Below are 18,041 nucleotides of genomic sequence, written 5' to 3'. Positions count from 1 at the left end.
CAGCTTGTATATTTAAAAAAATAAAGACATTGACTAAAGCAAGAGAAACAATAGAGAAAAGTTTACAAGCCAGGTCACTACAAATTCAGTACATTCAGCCTACAGAAAATACAAATACAATCTTTCATCCATCCATCTACGCTGGGATCCTGGCTAGTGAAAGACAGGCTTTGGGACAGAACCTTACCTGAAGCATCTCTGTTTCAATGGAGCTATGCTGATTGCACAGCCCATTCTTCAAGCTGAACTAGAATAGCATTGCTCAAATACATTGCCTCCTTATCATAAAATAAGGATTTCTAATCTGCAAATTAAAAAGCAAGACCCTTGCACTCAGACAGTGGCTGTTCTGCTCCACCCATAGTTGCACCATAACCACTGTAGTGCAAGGATTAAGTGATTTCTTTAAAAAGGGCTAAAAAAGAATGGCTTCAATTCAAAGGGGAGACGATAGACTGGAAGGAAGGATTCACATTTAGCTGGTTAATCTTAGCGCTTTGTCAGCGCTGCACATTATCAAAAGGAGTACCATAGTTAATGTGCACAGCTGTTCCCTCTCCCTTCCAGAAGAACTGATGTACTAAAGTCGGGCCTAACCAAAAGGCTGCTGCAGGCCAAAGCATATTTTTGGATCAGGCCATAAGAAAGTAAGGGCTGCTCTAGCCAAGAAGTACTTCTTTCATTGTCAGGCTCAATGCCCCAGACTAGCAGCTATCTTTGCACTGAGGCAGTTTACTCAATTTTTTTATTCTTTTGAAGAGATAAGACTGGGGAATGACAGAGAGAAAAAAGTGCTTTAGATTGCACAGAAGATTGTCCTACTAAAGGGGGCACTTGAATGGGAAATAATTGCAGCTATAAATCTAGCAGACGCTCTTCACATGTCTCCACAGGCCATTTAGTAGCACCTCCAAACACATCAACGTTGTTATCAACCCAGGGTATGATGTTGCCAGGCATGTTGGTAGAGCAGTTAGCAATATTCATGATGTCTTCAGCTTTTAAGACCCTGTCCCATATATTGAACTGGCTCATCTCCCCAACGAAGGCTTGAGTTGCATCAAATCTTCCTCCTACTGTGTCCTTTAGGCACACAAGAGTTAGGATTAGATGAGAAGGTTATTTCAGTATTTTCTTCTTCAAACTTGAAGACCCTCCCCCCCCAGCCACACTGCCAAAAGGAGGTGCAGAGCGAGGTCACAAACAACTTCAAGTTTCTAGAAGGGCTACTTTGCACAAGATGTTCTACAGAACAGTTAAAAGCTCCAATCTGAAATGCGTCAAAACAGTTCAAAGCAAACAGTAGTGACTGTACATCATTACACAAAGGCTATACATAACTAACCCTGCCCCCAAGCAGTAGAGCAGGAAAGCAGCTTTAAATATTGAGGCTAATTTAGGAGCCATTTTGCAAGCTTGGCACAGGGCAACTTCAGCAAGAACCTCATAGATGTGTAAGATTACTCCAAAAGTTTTATGGCTATAGATTAAACTGTAACTGCAGCCCTTGACCAACTGTCTGCAGGGCCTATAAGATGCTATCTTTGGATCTAAACACACAGACTTCTTCTGGTTGTACCAAATGACTAACTCAAACTGCTACTGCATAAGCCTAAGTGCAAACACTCAAGGACAGAAATCACACATTTTGTGCGATCACACTAACATGAAACTGATAGCATAGGATAGAACCAAGCATAGTACAGGCAAATGCCATGAGGGAGTTACAGAAAAGCTGTCAGCCACTTAATAGCGAGTTGGAGCATCTGCTATGCAGAGCATATTAGGATTCTGAATTTACCATTCTGTCATTTATGTCATGGATAAGTATCTACTAAAATCAGTATCAGGACAAAACTCATTTTTTATCGCCCCATTGTGAACCTGGGAATCCTGGAGAAAGGCTGTTTCCTGCTATTCATTACTTTTTTTTTAGTATATGTATAATCATACAAAGAACAGGTAGAGAAAAATATGTGAAGAGCCACACAACTCATCGGCAATAACTTAATGAGATGTTAATAGGAGAGCGAGATTCAAAATCCTTGGGGTTTTTTCAGTATTCAAAAAGGACTTATCCTTAACCTCTTGAATGCTTTCTGTTGGCAGTACTAATATTCAAACTTTATTAGCATTTGCATTAGGAGAGTTATTTACCTACGTCTTTAATGAAACACCAAATGTCTGATTTCGAGTTCGTACCTTTGACTTCAGACTCATCTTTAAAGTAGACATCAAATTCTGAATGAGTGACAGACTCCACTATTCTAAAAGTGTTACATACCTGAAAAGCTGCAGAATTCAGTCTGCAGGGAGTTCATAGCAGGCCAAATTATAAAAGATGCTGATATACCCACAAGCACTCCAGTGCCCACAGCTGTTGGTCCCCTCACCCCCATACACACACTTTCCTTGGTCTATTCTGGGGCTCAAGGACTAACATTCTTACTATTCTTGTGATAAAGAGGAAAGGGGGGGGGGGGGGGGAGGGAACAAAACAGTAAACTGCTAAGGAGGACAGTCAATTTGGCCTCAATTAAAAAAATTAAAATAAATCAAAGCAATTATACTTGGTTTGCTTTCAGCAAGCTCCATTCTGACTGCTCATACAACAGTGCTTGCCAGTTCTGTCCTTTTCTGTAACTTCAGTGGCCACATTGCTAGTTACCAGCAATCTAGCTCAAAGGACTTAATTTAAGGCATTATTCAGATCGCTGACGAAGTTACACACTGGAGCACTAAGAATGGGAACAGGAATAGCTGCAACAAATATTCTGAATATTTAATAAATGAAACAAAATATACCAATGTGTGATTGCATTAAGTGTTTGTTGCTTTGTTTTAATCTTTCTGATACTGTGTATACAACAGGACCAAGTGTTTAACAAAGGGAAATTTTCTCACAGCTGCTGTTTGTTTGGGAAGTTTTGATTTTTTTAAAAAAAAAAAAAAAAACCCTGGAACACACTGTCATTCACTCACCTGTTCCTGACCCAGGATCAAGACACCTCCAGGTTTAATTGGGTGCCAAGGAGCAAGATTCTCCCCAGTGCCAAGCTTCTCACCATCCTGAAAAGCCTCCCACATTCCATCTCTGGTTGTCCATGTTATACAGATATGATGCCATTTTCCATCACTAATGAAGAGAGGGAGCTGGGCAACCTAGGAAAAAAGAAAGAATACTACATGTTGCAAACCATGTCTACCAGTTCAAGCACAACATTTAAAAAGAGAGCAAAAAACTTCAGAGGTCAAAGTTAGTCCACATCTTCCTACTTTGTCCCAGCTCTCCTGTATTCAGGAATACAGCCATGCTTTTTATTCTACATGTGAGCCTCTGTTTCATCTAGACTCAAGTCACACAAGTACCAGAGTCTAAGCTGCTAACAATCCACTGATCCTGCATATTAATCTGTGGCATTTGTTGTTTAAATCTCAGTGCTTAGGCCTAACTTTCCATTCAGTGCTCACATTAAGCTTCTTTTAAAATCTGGGGTTTGCCTGCACCATTTGCGGTAGCAACTCTGACAAAAGGATCTGCCTGCTTCCAGTAAAACTTGGGGGAACTGTTATGTAGGGCTACAAATAAGGAGGAATTATGCTCCTTCAGGAATTTGATCTGAAAACTTACTCAAGTCAACATAAAAAGACACAAATGCAGGGGGCTATGGAACAGCTGTGATGTGGGAGAGAAAAAGCCTCACAGAACATTAGTAGTACTGATGTAATATTGAAGACAAAAAGTTATTGCTAAGGATAAGCAGACTCAAGTTTCCTTCTCTTCCACAAACCATTAAAAATAATCACCTTTTCACTTTTATTTATATGGAAGGATGATAGGACTGCTAAAAGCCCTTAACCAGCCACACGACTGAGCCACCTGAGTTGTGTTGTAGATCTGTAAACACCTAATCCCTCAGAGAGCAGCGAGTTACTAGGAAACCTAACAGGCCAAAGAAAACAAGGGATGGCGCCTAAAGGCAAGTTATGCTACATTGCAGCCTGGCCAAGTTAAGAATCTAGTTTTACTCACACTGATTCAAATCAAGTCACTTAGCTACCATCAGCTCTTTACATTCCATAGCTAGCCCAAACTGAAGGTGGGGAGAAAGGAAGTATTTATAATCTGTTTTAATGTCAAGTTTCAATGGGCCTTGTTTTCCTCAAGCCTCATCCTGAAGCTTGTCAGAAACCATCAGTGGTATGAAGTAGTGCGAGACAATTGTTGCTTTTTGTATCTAAAGTCTGAAAAAACTGTATTTAAACTGATGTTCAGTTACTTAAACATAACAAAACCAGCCACAATTACATGCTTTTTGCTCTCTGTCTTCTGCCAAATTCATTTTAACGTATCTGAACTGGTAGTATTAGAAAGACAGAAATACTGCAACTGGCTTAGATCTCACAGGCTCTGTAATAGCGTGGCTTCAAATACTGTGTCTGTTTCATAAAACAAACACAAAGCCAAGATCTGCTTGTACATTCAGAGGACAAGCATAAGTGTGTGCACATCTAGATATCATGCTACTTTGTCTCAACATGCAAACATATGTACCATTTGACTTTGTTTTGAGTACTTTTATGAACTTGCAACAGACAGATGGACAACAACAGACAAGCAGACATCTCAAAGGCCCAGAGCTGGCTTCTCTCAGAGAGAATGAAATAGTTACTAGAGAGGTACCAAGGGTTTGGGCCTTATTCTGATAATGTAGACAATAAAGAAGAGTTAGTAGATTCTCACCTTATCATTAATCAGCAGTTCAATTGGATTATTCCCCCATTCTATGAGGACAATTTCATTAGCCTGCCCAGGAACAGCATACGAGAATGGAGTGCCAATTCCAGGAGAAGCACTTGATCTCAACCACAAGCATACAGTAAAGGCATACAGCTCTGGCAGAGTCTTCTTGATCTTACCATATAAGTAGTTTGTGCGAAGAGGAAGGGAGACTTTGAATTCATCAGGTGACTTAAATGCACTGTTACCTAGAATTACATTGAGGAAGAAAAACCTTTAACATTAAACAAAACAATATATTTGTACTTCAGGTTAAGAAACAATAAAATTGATACTGAGAATCTTTGGAATTTTAATCACTTGAGAGGTACAGAAAAAAATATATTTAAGTAGTATTACTGAATGTTGATTTTGCAGCGCAGAAAAATACAACTAGATTTTATACACATCATGCTAATTACTTAGCTTATTTTTCCTGTTCATTTAGAGCAAAAGAATAGATGGCAGACAACTAATGAGAGGCTGTTAAATATTTTCTTTCTTCATTGCTCAGTTCATGGCTGGAGGCCTGCCTATTTCAAACAATTCAAACTGTTTTAAAAGATATTTACTGTTACTAAACATGGATTCTCTGGTATATTCATTATTAAAGCATCACAGTGCTTCAAAAACAGTATTTCTTTTCCTACTACTGCTACACAGGGAGCTAGCAGCAGCATCTCCATTTCACAGATAGCAGGCTGAGAAACAGGTTGATGCTCTCATTTTGGGTGGCCAATCTGAAATAAGAGAAAGCTGACATATTCCAGAAAGCAGAGTTAAATTTAGTAGAACTGATTTCTGTCCTGTAGACAAACCAGGAGGAGATCTGAACAAAAATATAAAGCTGAAGTTCAAAGTGACCTGAAGAAAAATGCAATATAAAGTTATGAACTACAAAAACATTAGACATGTTTAAATATAAAAGCAGAAATTATTATTTACCTTTTTCTAAAAGATGTGATAAAAAACAGCAAGATATTCCAGAGATGTTTACAAAATGTTTACAAAATTTAGAACTCCTAAGACCAAGACTTTCTAAAGTTGCAATACTCTGTATTATATAGTTTGTGTATACTTCTGATGTAGTTGCTTACAAGAGAAATCCCACATTATGCCACAAAATAAAACCCCACAGTTCTGTAGTGGAGTGTCACCCTCAACCTTTTAGCAACCTGTTCTTCTGAGTCCTGCTCATTTCCTTTACTCACATTCCTGAAACAAATTCAATCCCCTTGCCAAACTTCACACTCCAATCCAAATGATGAGCTCTTGTCGCAAAAGGTTGCCACAATTTTCATATGCAATTTTTAAACCGTTGGCATTCTCTCAGTTCCCATTCTCAGAAGCAACTGAAGTGTTTTGACTGCATTTTTCACAGAATGAGGGGGTGGAAGAAGAAAAAGCTTGTCTGATGCTTGCATCTGTCTTGAGGAATTTACAGACCAAAAACTGAAATATTCTAAATTTTAAGCAAAAAAAAAAAAGAAACACCCCAGGGCCTTAGGGCTAATGTTGAGCAACCTCCACTAGGCTAGTACAACAAATCTCACATATGAAAATAAAGAAACATACCCCATTTAAGAGCATTAGTCACACTGTGAAAGAGCTTAACGAAGCAATAATGGGTTGGAAAAGAACAAACAATATTAATCTTTTTTTGCTTTTTTCAGTTTGTTCTCATGACTTGAAAACATCCACAACCCCAAATGATAACAAGATCCTCCTATTCCAGGCAATGGGCACATGCACAGCATAAGACAATCCTTTTCCTAAAGAATCGGAATTATTTTTGGACAAGATGGGCAAGAAATATTGTTATTCCCTTTTAGAGATGGAGAAAATCAATTTAGACATAGCAAGTGACCTGTTCATGTCTCCAGCAAAGCTAGGAATCACATGTAAGTCCAGGCACTATTAGTTGCAGGATTATTCCTCCACCCAGTCCTGCTTTTTAATGCATCATCTACTGCTGTCAATGGAGACAACCAGTGAAGGAATTACCAGAAGACTTTGGGAATCATAACAATTGTACAAACTTCAAACTTTTCTGCCCCACTGATAACTGAAGACAGCTGTCACAACAAGAGACTAAAAAAGCCAAAGTTCATAGTGCCACCCTATAATGGTAGTTTTTCCTCCATTTATTTAGTCTCAGGACAATGAGGAGCTTATGACGCTCTAGTTAGTTGTCAGGAAGAGATGCTAAACAATACAGCATTTAAAAAAAAGCACACTAGAACTACTATTGTCAAAAGAGGCCAGATCACTTCAAATATTGACTGCATTTAATCTACAAAATCCTTAAGTTCTTAGATCATGATTACCCTCACTTTGATTTGACAGAGGAACCAAAGGCACAGAACAGCTAAGCTGCACTGTAATAGAGAGCAAGTTACACAACTAAAAGAAAGCCTGTGTCTTGGTTCCTGGCCCAAATTCTTCACTTCCCTGGAGACTTAGAAGACAGCCCTCTCTCACCACACACACACACACAAAAAAAAGGTGGGAACAGGCTATTTTTAACCTAATTAAATCACACATTATTGCTCTCCCACCACTCCCTTTCTCTTTCTGATGACTTGCTGATATGAGTCTGTCCTGGTTTCAGCTGGGATAGAGTTAATTTTCTTCTTAGTAGCTGGTAGAGTGCTGTGTTTTGGATTTAGGATGAGAATAATGTTGATAAGACACTGATGTTTTGGTTCTTGCTGAGTAGAGTTTACACTAGTCAAGGACTTTTTAGCTTCTTGTGCTCTGCCAGGTGCATAAGAAGCTGGGAGGGAGCATAGCTAGGACAGCTGACCCAGACTGGCCAAAGGGCTATTCCATACCATATGACATCATGCTCAGTATATAAGCTGGGGGAAGAAGAAGGAAGGGGGGGGACGTTCGGAGTGATGGCGTTTGTCTTCCCAAGTAACCGTTACGCGTGATGGAGCCCTGCTTTCCTGGGGATGGCTGAACACCTGCCTGCCGATGGGAAGTAGTGAATGAATTCCTTGCTTTGCTTTGCTTGTGCGGGCGGCTTTTGCTTTACCTATTAAACTGTCTTTATCTCAACCCATGAGTTTTCTCACTTTTACTCTTCCGATTCTCTCCCCCATCCCACCGGGGGGGAGTGAGCGAGCGGCTGTGTGGTGCTTAGTTGCTGGCTGGGGTTAAACCACGACAGAGTCACATCTTTCAGAGACAAGGACTAGCAATTCTTGCCACATAAGACATTAACAGGCCACTAATTCTCCAGAACTTTAGTTGCAGTTTAGGCTTTATCTTAGCTCTCAGGAAATATTAAATGACAGCCAGTAGAAGATCTCTTCTTTCTCCTTCCCTTTTCCCCTCCTTTACACTTTTTAAATGAAAAAAAAAATTACATACAATATTACACAAATAGATCCATTAGGCTTCATTTTAAAATTCATGAGATATGTGTGTTTGCACCATTTTGAAAGCATGTCCATTAAGCCGCTTTTAAGCGGAGAACCTATTCACCTTGGCAAATCATTTAAAGATTGGGCAGTGATATTTACTGGTACTCTATTCCTACACAGTCCACTCTGTAGGTACATACAGTCAATACAGAAAGATAGTTCTGTTCTTTAGCTCATTTCCATGGGCATTTGTAATTCAAATAAACAGACTCTACTCAAGCACAGAGATCTCAGTAATAATTAATCTAAGTATCTGAATAAATTACTAGGATTAAGAGAGTGTCCCCCAGTGGCACCATGTGTAATCTACTGTAAACTCTGAAGGCTATATGCTTGGGACGGGGCACAATTCAAGTATCTGCAGTTACCCAGAGGCATAACCAGCAACAAAAGGAAAGACCACCAGCAATACTTCCAAAGCAGCAGGAAATGGTTCCAATATAAAACACCATTCATTACACCAAAGGCAGTTGTGCTAATTAAATTTAGCAATTTAGCCCATATGATTTTCAGTCCAAATAAAAAAAGGCAGCTCTACTTAGATGTGTACTTGACATTACCTAGGTATTTACCTGACACCAATGTCACACTTCTTCCTATTTCCACTTGCCTCCTTATATATCTTTCCATTGCACAAACACTAAGAGTTTCATCCTAACCACCCGCATATGCCAAATTAAAAGACAGGAAGCCAAAGCCATGCAGAGAGGCCTGTCAAGCAGGAAGCCCATGACAAATGGAAAAAGGGAATCCAAGTATTTACACTGTCACCTGCTATTTAGTACAGAACCTTAACTGTCTTTCCCTCAAGGCCCACATTTAGACTACTGCACTAGGAGGAGGAAGTAAACAAAATGAATCAGCATGGGGAAATGTTTAGATTCTGTGCAGATTACCTTTTTCTAATTCAGACACTCTTTCTAGCAATGCATTCAAGGCTGTCTCTGTCCTCTGCCGATGGGCTGACGTCTCATTATGAAGCAAGGACTTTTCATCCTCAAGCTCGGCCACTTTGCTCAGGAGTTGGCGTTCCAGGTCTCCAAGCCTCCGCTGAAGCATCTCTCGAAGGTCATTAGGCAGTGCTGCATATGACACATTGGCTCGGAGTTGGTGCTTTAGGGGAAATGAGAAGAAAAAAGAAAATTGTCATTTCTAAAACAGAAACCGTGAAATGCAGATATGCTCCTGATTCAAAGGGAAGAAAGCAAGATCACCGAGTTCTCCAGCAAGTACAAGAGAGGCATTGCTTTTTAGCACTTGTCATGTTCAGTGCTTTTATCAGCAGTATAGCAAAACAGGTTCGGAAACAAAAGGGCACTTTTGTTAGAGGCTTCCAGAGTTTCATATGAAGGAGCCTTCATACATTAAAGTTCAATAAAATCAATGTAGTAAACCAGGTCTGATGCACTTCCATTAGTATGGGTACACGTGGCATATTAGTCAATTTTTGCTTTACTTACTGCAAGTGATATTGCCAACTTAAGTAAACAGAAAAAATAGTTTTTCTTTTTAAATAAAAAAAATAAGCTACTTCAAAAGCAAATTTACCAAGTGAAAGTTTCCTCAGTTTTGATTTGCAGAGTAAAGAAGACAGCTGCTCTTTAGATCAACTTTAAGTATTAGCCAGTGAAAGTATCTTTACTTAAACTGAAAAAAAACCCAAACCCCCAAACAAAACCACACTCTCTCAGATAACACTGGTATCTTTAAGGATACCAAGAAACCAATGGTTCCACCTACCATATTATTCTAGTGGCGTTTCTCTTCTACAACCCTAAAAAAATGCCTCAAAAAGACAGCAACAGTAATAAAAGGATGTTACGCTAGCAGATCATTCAAAACTGTACTTCAAAAAGCAGTCCAGACTGCTTAGAGCTCACAGAATAACCTTTAGGAAGTTACTCACCATCCTCACAACATCACTGACAGTTTGGAGGAGAGCAGGAAGACACGCCTGTAGCTCTCGGGGTGCATAAAGCAAAACACAACACCCAGCATGATTCCTGTGGGAATACTCTCTCTGAAGTATTTCCATGCGTGCCACTCAACCATGGGCACTGTCCAAAGGCTCATGGAAATCACTTATCGGTGGGCTTGGACCAAATCCCCTTTCTATTCACAAGCATATAGAATCAGGTTCTTTCTATTTTATGTCAGCTCTAAATACATCATCTTATCTGCACAATCTGCCCAACACAATCTCCTCATTACCACTGGTCTGTTCAGCACCATATGCCGAGGTCTTACTGCCCAAGACATGAGGTTTATACCTCAAACCCCATGAAGTCACATTCCCAGAAAGACAGATTTAGACATATTAATACAGAAACTAAGCTGGTAACAAGCAGGAAAACCATAATCTCACCCCACGCAGTGGGAGAACACATTCACAGAGAAGCCCTTCAGGTTTTTTACTGTTAAAGCGAGCAGATAAATAATCAAGAAAACAAGACAAGCCAACCCCAAGACAAGCTCACTCCCAGGGCTTGGCCAGTTTGGAGTTCTCTCCATAAAGATTAAGCGCACTGGTTGTGTCCACCCAGCGGTCCAAAGCCACTGCTATACGTTAAGCCGCTCCAAGTTTCTGCGCGGGCGGGCAGGGAGGCTGGCCCACCCCGCGCCCCGGCCCTACCTCCAGGCTCTCCAGCCGGTCCTTCAGGGTCTGCATGGTGCGGCTCAGCTGGTCGATGACCTGCGCCGGGTCCCGCGGCAGGTCACCCATGGTGTCCTTGCCCTTGGCCAGCTCCTTCTTCCACGTCCCCGGGGCGGACTTGCCGTCGGCGCTCTCGCAGCGGCTCAGCTTGCCGGTGAGCTCCCGGATGGCCTCCCGCTGGCTCCCGATGGTCTCCTTCTGCTGCAGGACGGTCTCCCGCAGCTGCAGCACCGTGGCTTTCAGCTCCTCCTCGGGAGGCAGCGCGCTGCCTTGTATGAGCACCGAGGGCAGCGGGCAGCCCGCGCCGGCGGCGTCCAGCGGCAGCGAGGTGCACACGAAGCGGCTCCCCGGCGGGCTCTCCTGGTCCCCCGCCGCCGCCCCCCGGCCGCCCGCGGCTACGGCGAGCAGGAGCCCGGCGACCACATGCAACATCCCGGCTGGTGAGCGGGGCGACGGCTCGGAGGGGACGCCGGGGCGGGGGCCGAGCCGGCCACCGCGCTGACAGGAGGACACTCCCGCCGCCCCGTCCGGTCCCGCTCCACACACGGCTCCCGCGTTCGCCGCCGGCCCGCAGCTTTTATAGGCAGGGCGGGCGCGTGGGCGGGGCGCCCGGCTCGCGCCGCGCGCCCTGGTTGGCTGCAGCCGGCGCTGACGCCGCGCGGTCCCGGGGGCCGAGGCTGCGCGGGGGGAACGGGCGCGCGGGACCGGCGGGCGGCGCGGTGCTGGCGGGGGCGGCGCGGTGCTGGCGGGGGCGGCGCGGTCAGCCCGGGGCGGGGGGGTGGGGCAGGCCGGAGGGCAGCCCGGCGGGTCCCCAGGCCAGCCCGCTGCTCGGAGCCGCGCCGGGTGGCTCAGGGCTTTGCCCAGTCGGGTCCCGGAACCCGCCGAGGATGGAGGCTGCACAGCCTCCCGGGGCCGCCTGCGCCGCAGGTCCCGCGTCCCCACGGGGAGGGAGCTTCTCCGTGCGTCCAGTCTGGACCGCTCTTGCTTCAACGCACACCCGTCGTCCCTCGCCCTCCCATCGCGTGCCGCGGCGAGGAGCCTGGCTCCATCCCGGTGATCTCCTCTGCTGAACTGGCTCCAGCTCGACGGTGTCTTTCCTGTACTGGGGAGGGTCAAGACTGGACACAGCATCTCGATGTCATCCAGCCAGTGCCGAGCGAAGGGATCATCTCTCCCTCGACCGGCTGGCTGTGCTCCTGCTAACGCAGCCTGGCATACCGTTAGCCTGGGCCAACTAGCTATTTGAGCTAAAAGATAATGCCGTCACAAAAATGAGACACGGGTCAAGTTACAGATCAGTATTCAAATTTATGATGGGGGGGAAAGGGACACTTTAAGAAGGAGCTTCAGAAATTTTTGCAGAGTACCATAAGACTACTGTTGGACCATAAGACCATTGTGGTTTTAGCTATATTGTTCATGGTATCCAATATTTTTAATGCTGATCACAATTACTTTAAATTTATAATCTGTGAAGGCTTGTCTATTTTTCCAAGCGCTATACAAACATCAACGGAACAGTTCTTGCAAATTTCTTAGGGATATACAATGAAAACTGTTAACTCTCCTGGAAAAATAGAGAAACAATTTCCTTAGGCAGCAGCAGAGGCTGCTCTTAGGACTCTAAAACCTTTGAGTAGAATTTCAGATTTTTAGAAAATTTATATATGGAAATTAAAGACATTTTACCATAGGATGAGTAGCTGTTACTATGAAATACATAACTTTTTTAATAATAATGAATAAAAATAAGGAAAAAAGAATATGTCATTGAAAAGATTTTTAGCTTTTTTTCAGTCAACATGTGAATTGCTTTATGTCACAGAATGAGTTAGCAAGTTTCAAGGCATGTGTATCACGGTGACAGTTAAATCTGATTGTTTTGGAAGTCCAGTTTATTTGCTCAGCTCCTCCAGCAATGCCCTGTTTGAAAGTCATGTTAGTCAAAGCCAACTGTAGATGATGTTAAGCCACGCAAGTGAGAGATACAGCTCATATTGCTTATTCAAGGGGAGAGAACACAGAGGACGGACAGAGTTCAATAAGCGACCAGAAGCTCCGATTTCTGTCTGAACTCCTTTTGTCTGGAAACTGGTCTCAAGAGACTGTACCGCTTCCTGGTCGAATGGAAAAGAAATACCCACTCAAGGACAGAGGCTCTGACTAATTCCCGGTTAGACATCTAACACCCATTGAAATCAACAGGATATCATTGCTTAATCACTTTGCTGATTAAAATTCTGGTTAAAATTAAAATGCTGCAATGAGGAGGACCATGCAAGTACACTAGGAACAGCTCATCTGTCAACACAGTGTCTTTCCAGGCCACATAAGTCCAAGAAATATTAAAGCCTATATGCAATAACATACCAAAATTTTTGCTCTACATGTAAGATTATTCAGTCACATCTGTATCACATTATAGCTCATTTCTCCTGAATGTAATAAAATAATTGTAAAATGCTGCGTTTGCCTGTCCTTAGGGCCTGTCACCCTACTGTAGGACAACAGTAGTCTATTGCTTTTATACAGCTTGATTCCATGCTCTGTAAGATGAATTGTGATGGTACCCTATTAAAATAACCTCATATTACTTAAAAATAAACTTCAAAATTCTGATCACAATTTTAAACCCCACGTTACAATTCAGAGCTGTTCCCAAACAGGTTTTGACTTAATGCATGACAGTGATAAAGGCATTGCTCCTTTTCAAATTCAAGCAATGTATAGCTTCAAAATTTTCCTTAATTATAGATAGATTTTGTCATAATCTCATATTCAGGCAAGCTGAGCAGTAATACAAGCAGCAGCAGGCAATAAACATCTGACTTCCGAAGTTCTGTAAGGTATATGGCAGTAAATTGCTTATGACAACAGAAGTATTGTCCTTTATTACTATCCTGTTTCTTTTTGACAGGGGAGGTCAGTAAAACAGGAAAGAATCCCAACAAAGACAGTCAGAAATGTCAGTTATGGCACAATGAGGGCATAAATGTGGGGGAAGGGTGGACAGACATGGACAGAGGCAGGTATTATCCATCGTCCTTCTTAATAGCCTTAGTATTTTTCTATGGTACTTCAGTGCTTTCAAAAAAAAACCCAAACACCACAAATTACGCCACTTTACCCCACTTCCAGATTCTGAGACCTAAATTTAATGCATGCAATAATGTATTGCAACACTGCTTGTGACTGTAGCCAGTGTTTTTTCACGTTGAAGGCTGTATCAGTCTTCATTTTGAGTGACTAAGATGCAGCAGTACATTATGATAAATAATAAATCAGAAATCATTAAAAAATTGAGGAAGTCTATAATTTTTACACCAATATATTACATGTTCAGGCATAAGCAAGCTGAATACTTGATAATTTGAGATGTTTAAAAAAAACAGTTGCAAGGAAGGGTTTTTCCTTATGACCAAGATGAACAATTTCTAGGCTCAGTGATTATATTTCACTGTGGCATGAAAGTTGATTGGGGTAGAGGGGAAGCCCAGCGAGTCCAGGTAACTTACTGTTGCATTGGAGAGGTTTTTAAAACTTCCTGGTTCTGTGGCTGTCAGGCAGCCTAGCATCTCTGCAGCCCACAGAATGGATTTTTAATTTTTAATTTAACTTTGACAGTTTCTACTGCCTTCAAAAGGGCTTTATTCTCTTTGGAAACAGCATTTGCATGCTAGCTGCTATCTGTCTTTATCTTTGATGCGCAACTGTAATATCTAATACTGGAACTTCAGTATGTATGTAAAATGCAGTTGGATTCTCAATAATATAGTTTTTGTGTTTTGGATGAAGGTCTGGAATTCAGGAGGTCTGACACAAAACTTTGCTAACACACTTCTGTCTGGCCACTATCACTAACACAACCTTGCAAAAATTTGTAAATAAATTAGGAAATAAATTAGGAGACTGTGCCTCATTTTTAAAGTGTAGCTTAAGCACATGAAAGGCAGTGTACAAGTGACTTTAGATGAAAGATAGGCGGCTTATTTTTTTTTTATACTTTGGGTTTGTTCCACTCATTATTGTCCAGATGTTCAGTGAAATACTGGCCTGATTATCTGAAAGGCTCAACTTAGCCTAGACCTACAGATCCAGGTCTAGACAATTTTTATAGGTGACTTAGCAATCCAGGTCTTATTGGAATGGAAGTCAAGCATTTAACAATCTAGTGAAATTTTCAAAAGTGCTAACTGTCCAACTTTGTCAGTAAGTACGTACATTTTACAGCCTGGCCCTAGGGACAGTTGAAAAAATTATCTTTAATTTCTTTACACCTCCTTTCTCTGTTTATAAAATGAACATATTATTCCTTTTCCTCTCTAGCCTTTCTCAGATTATAAACTCTCACCAGGCAGAAATTTTCTATTCCTGTACGTCTGTGCATCACAACGGGACATAGTCTTCACCTGATGCTTATTAGTTGTATCAGGGTAGTGTTTATATTAGCTAGGTTATACTAGTTTATTTAACCCATTTGCTTCTAAGAAAATGCTATTTGGGCTGCCATTTACAACTCCCAGAAGTTAACAAAAAAAAAAAAAAAAAAATTAAGTAATTCCTTAGTAATGTATCACATTATTGATACATACATACATATACATACATATTGATACATACATTGACAAAATTTATCACTTTGTCAAAAAATACCAATTTCACTTGTATCATAACAAGTCTAGCAAAACTATAGAACTATTCACCAGCAATGGAGCCTGTAATTATGAACTCCGTTCAGTGTCCTTCTTAACATGTTTGCTGAAGTAATCAGGTATGAACAGACTCTTTACTTAATCTTTAATATCTACTTCTGACTGCATAAAAGTCTCCTGGCTACTGATTAAGGATGTGCCACAAAACTGAACTGAATTTTTAAGCATGTTTCAAGAAACTTGCTATCTGGCAAGTGTTAGTATCAGGAAATTTAGGGGGGAAGAGAAGTGATGAACCAGTTATAGGAAAAGAAATATGAAACTGGGGTTTGCTTACAGAATTTAAGAGTCACAGCATCCAGGGATATTGCAGCATGAGGATTTTGTTCAACATACTTTAGATGTTCTTAATATTCCCATCTTATATAGCTTTTATGGATAAAATACAGATAGAATATTAGAAGAAATCAATCGTTAAGAGACATACTCCCTTCATCTTTCCATATCCTAGGCTGTTCTATGAAAATCATAAATGAAAAATGTATTCCCTTTTAAGTCAACAGGATTTTTGCCATTGATCTGAATAAATTCAGGATTTCTCTAGATCATCTAAATGATACATTACTTTTCTGAGAATTGTTAATTAGGATGATCTTACTTCTAGCTGAAGGAAAACAGAACTTACTGTAGAGGTACTCACTGTAAAAAATAACTTTGTCAGAGAGATTCACTGCAGGAACTTTCAAAGAACATCAGATACTTGAAAGAGAATTTACTGCCTCCAGCATTCCCATATGCTGTTGGTGACTAAAGGACAGGAATAGGAGACTTTTCCAGGAATACACACAAGCTGCCTGTCACCCTGATACTAATCACCAACCAGTGAAACGGTGGGTCAGCCACTGCAGGACCTGTTATCTTCCCAGTACTCTACAGACATTTAGTCCAAAATGCCAGGCTTAGAAATACATTGGAGAAGTGAAATAGGTTAGTTGCAGGGAAAACAAACCCTGAGACCTTCACCTTTATTAGCCAATTCTTATTAATGCCTATCTCCCTAAAGTTGAAAGAATTTTGCCCGATTCCAAGTGCAATACAAAACACAGAATTTGGCTAGAGATACGCAAAATACATGTCAATATATTTTAAAGTCTGCATATATAAAAAAATTGCAATGCATCGAATGCTTCTACATGTTGCGAACTGGATATTTATTGCTGAAGTTTCTTTTCAAAACTCTTAGTCCACTTAGATTTGGTGTTTGTGCAAAATAAGATGCTACTGTGAAAAGACCTAATATTGCACTTCTTCCTGTAGCAAGTGAGATACGTTTCCTCTCTACTAACTCCATTAACACCCCTTCCCGCATGGACTATAGCTTTCAGTGCAGTAGCTATGATCCACAGTTATTAAACTCCATTGCAGGTGTCTCAGTGCTTTGCACAGGAGCAGGATAAACTACCTCCTGTTACATCTCCAAATACTGCAGTATGGATACTTACTACAGTCCACACTTGGGCCTGCTTTGGTGGGTTTCTAGAGTCAATAAGCTTATGGGAGCCCCTTGAAATCCTTTTAGTCCTACAAATTTTAAAGTCCAGTGGCAGGTGAATAGTCTCCCTTTTGCTGGCTGGGAAATTGTGTCCTTTGACCAGATAGTTCACTGTCATTAAGGTATTGGAAAGTTCTGTTTTCTTTCTATGATACAGTTGCATAAACCACAAATACATGTTTGTATCAGTCATTTATATTACTGCAGGTGTGTACTAGATGCACACACGCACTCATATATATATGTTAAATTAAATATAGTTTTGAAGTCACCATGCCAGAAATACACACGTGGATTTAGAGCTAGAGTTCACAGAATAGAATGTAATGTACCCACCCTGTGACAAAGAAAGAAAGAAAAGAATACATGAGAGATTAGAAATCCAGGACAAAAGCAGAACGACTTTCAGTGCCTTTCCATTAGAGAACACTACTATAGAAGAAGCTCAGTCTTTCAGGTCGGTGAGTTAGTTTTTCAATTCTGTCAGAAGTGGAGTGATAACCTTGAGCTCTCCCTACAGGGATTTCCCTCCTCCTTTCACTATTTTTGTGTCTCATTCTGTGGCTGACAATTAGAAATGCTATTATGTCTTGACCCATACGACATGTGAAATGCCAAAGCACCTGGTGTTCTGAGATGATGTTAAGTCACCTCAATAGGTTTCATCTCAAGTTCTAATGAGTGTGACAAAGTAACGATCCATGGAGAGGCTCCATAGAGTTGTGGTAGGCCAAGGGGAAAAAAAAAGTCATTGTCTGTGGAGATAGTTTTTGCAAGAAACTAGAATGTGGACAGATGGAAGAAGATTGACACAAGAAAATTACAAAATAAAGGGTTATGTAATTTCAGCTAAGGATTCTGTGCCAAGTATGTTTCAGACAAAACACCTGGGGCCAGGCTGTAGATTTGATAGTGAATCTGGAGATTAGTTTATTTACACCGGCAGTTAGATTGTGAAGTATTTTTGCTCTAC

The 18,041-nt window shown here is 41.3% G+C and overlaps 1 protein-coding gene across 1 annotated transcript; it reads right to left on the bottom strand.

The window, feature by feature from the left end:
• Positions 1-855: 855 nt before the first annotated feature.
• NPTX2 (neuronal pentraxin 2) lies at positions 856-11,325 on the bottom strand (the record flags this gene model as incomplete). Its single annotated transcript, XM_082311782.1, has 5 exons — positions 10,844-11,325; positions 9,108-9,324; positions 4,745-4,989; positions 2,983-3,162; positions 856-1,083 (listed from the first exon to the last, which is right to left on the bottom strand). Exons 1-5 carry the CDS (start codon positions 11,294-11,296, stop codon positions 856-858), a joined length of 1,323 nt encoding a protein of 440 aa, XP_082167908.1. The 5' UTR covers positions 11,297-11,325.
• Positions 11,326-18,041: the final 6,716 nt, after the last annotated feature.

The sequence above is a fragment of the Platalea leucorodia genome (assembly GCF_965183815.1).
Source record: "Platalea leucorodia genome assembly, chromosome: 5".
In the NCBI taxonomy this organism is placed as follows: domain Eukaryota; kingdom Metazoa; phylum Chordata; class Aves; order Pelecaniformes; family Threskiornithidae; genus Platalea; species Platalea leucorodia.
This window is presented reverse-complemented; position numbering and strand designations above follow the sequence as displayed.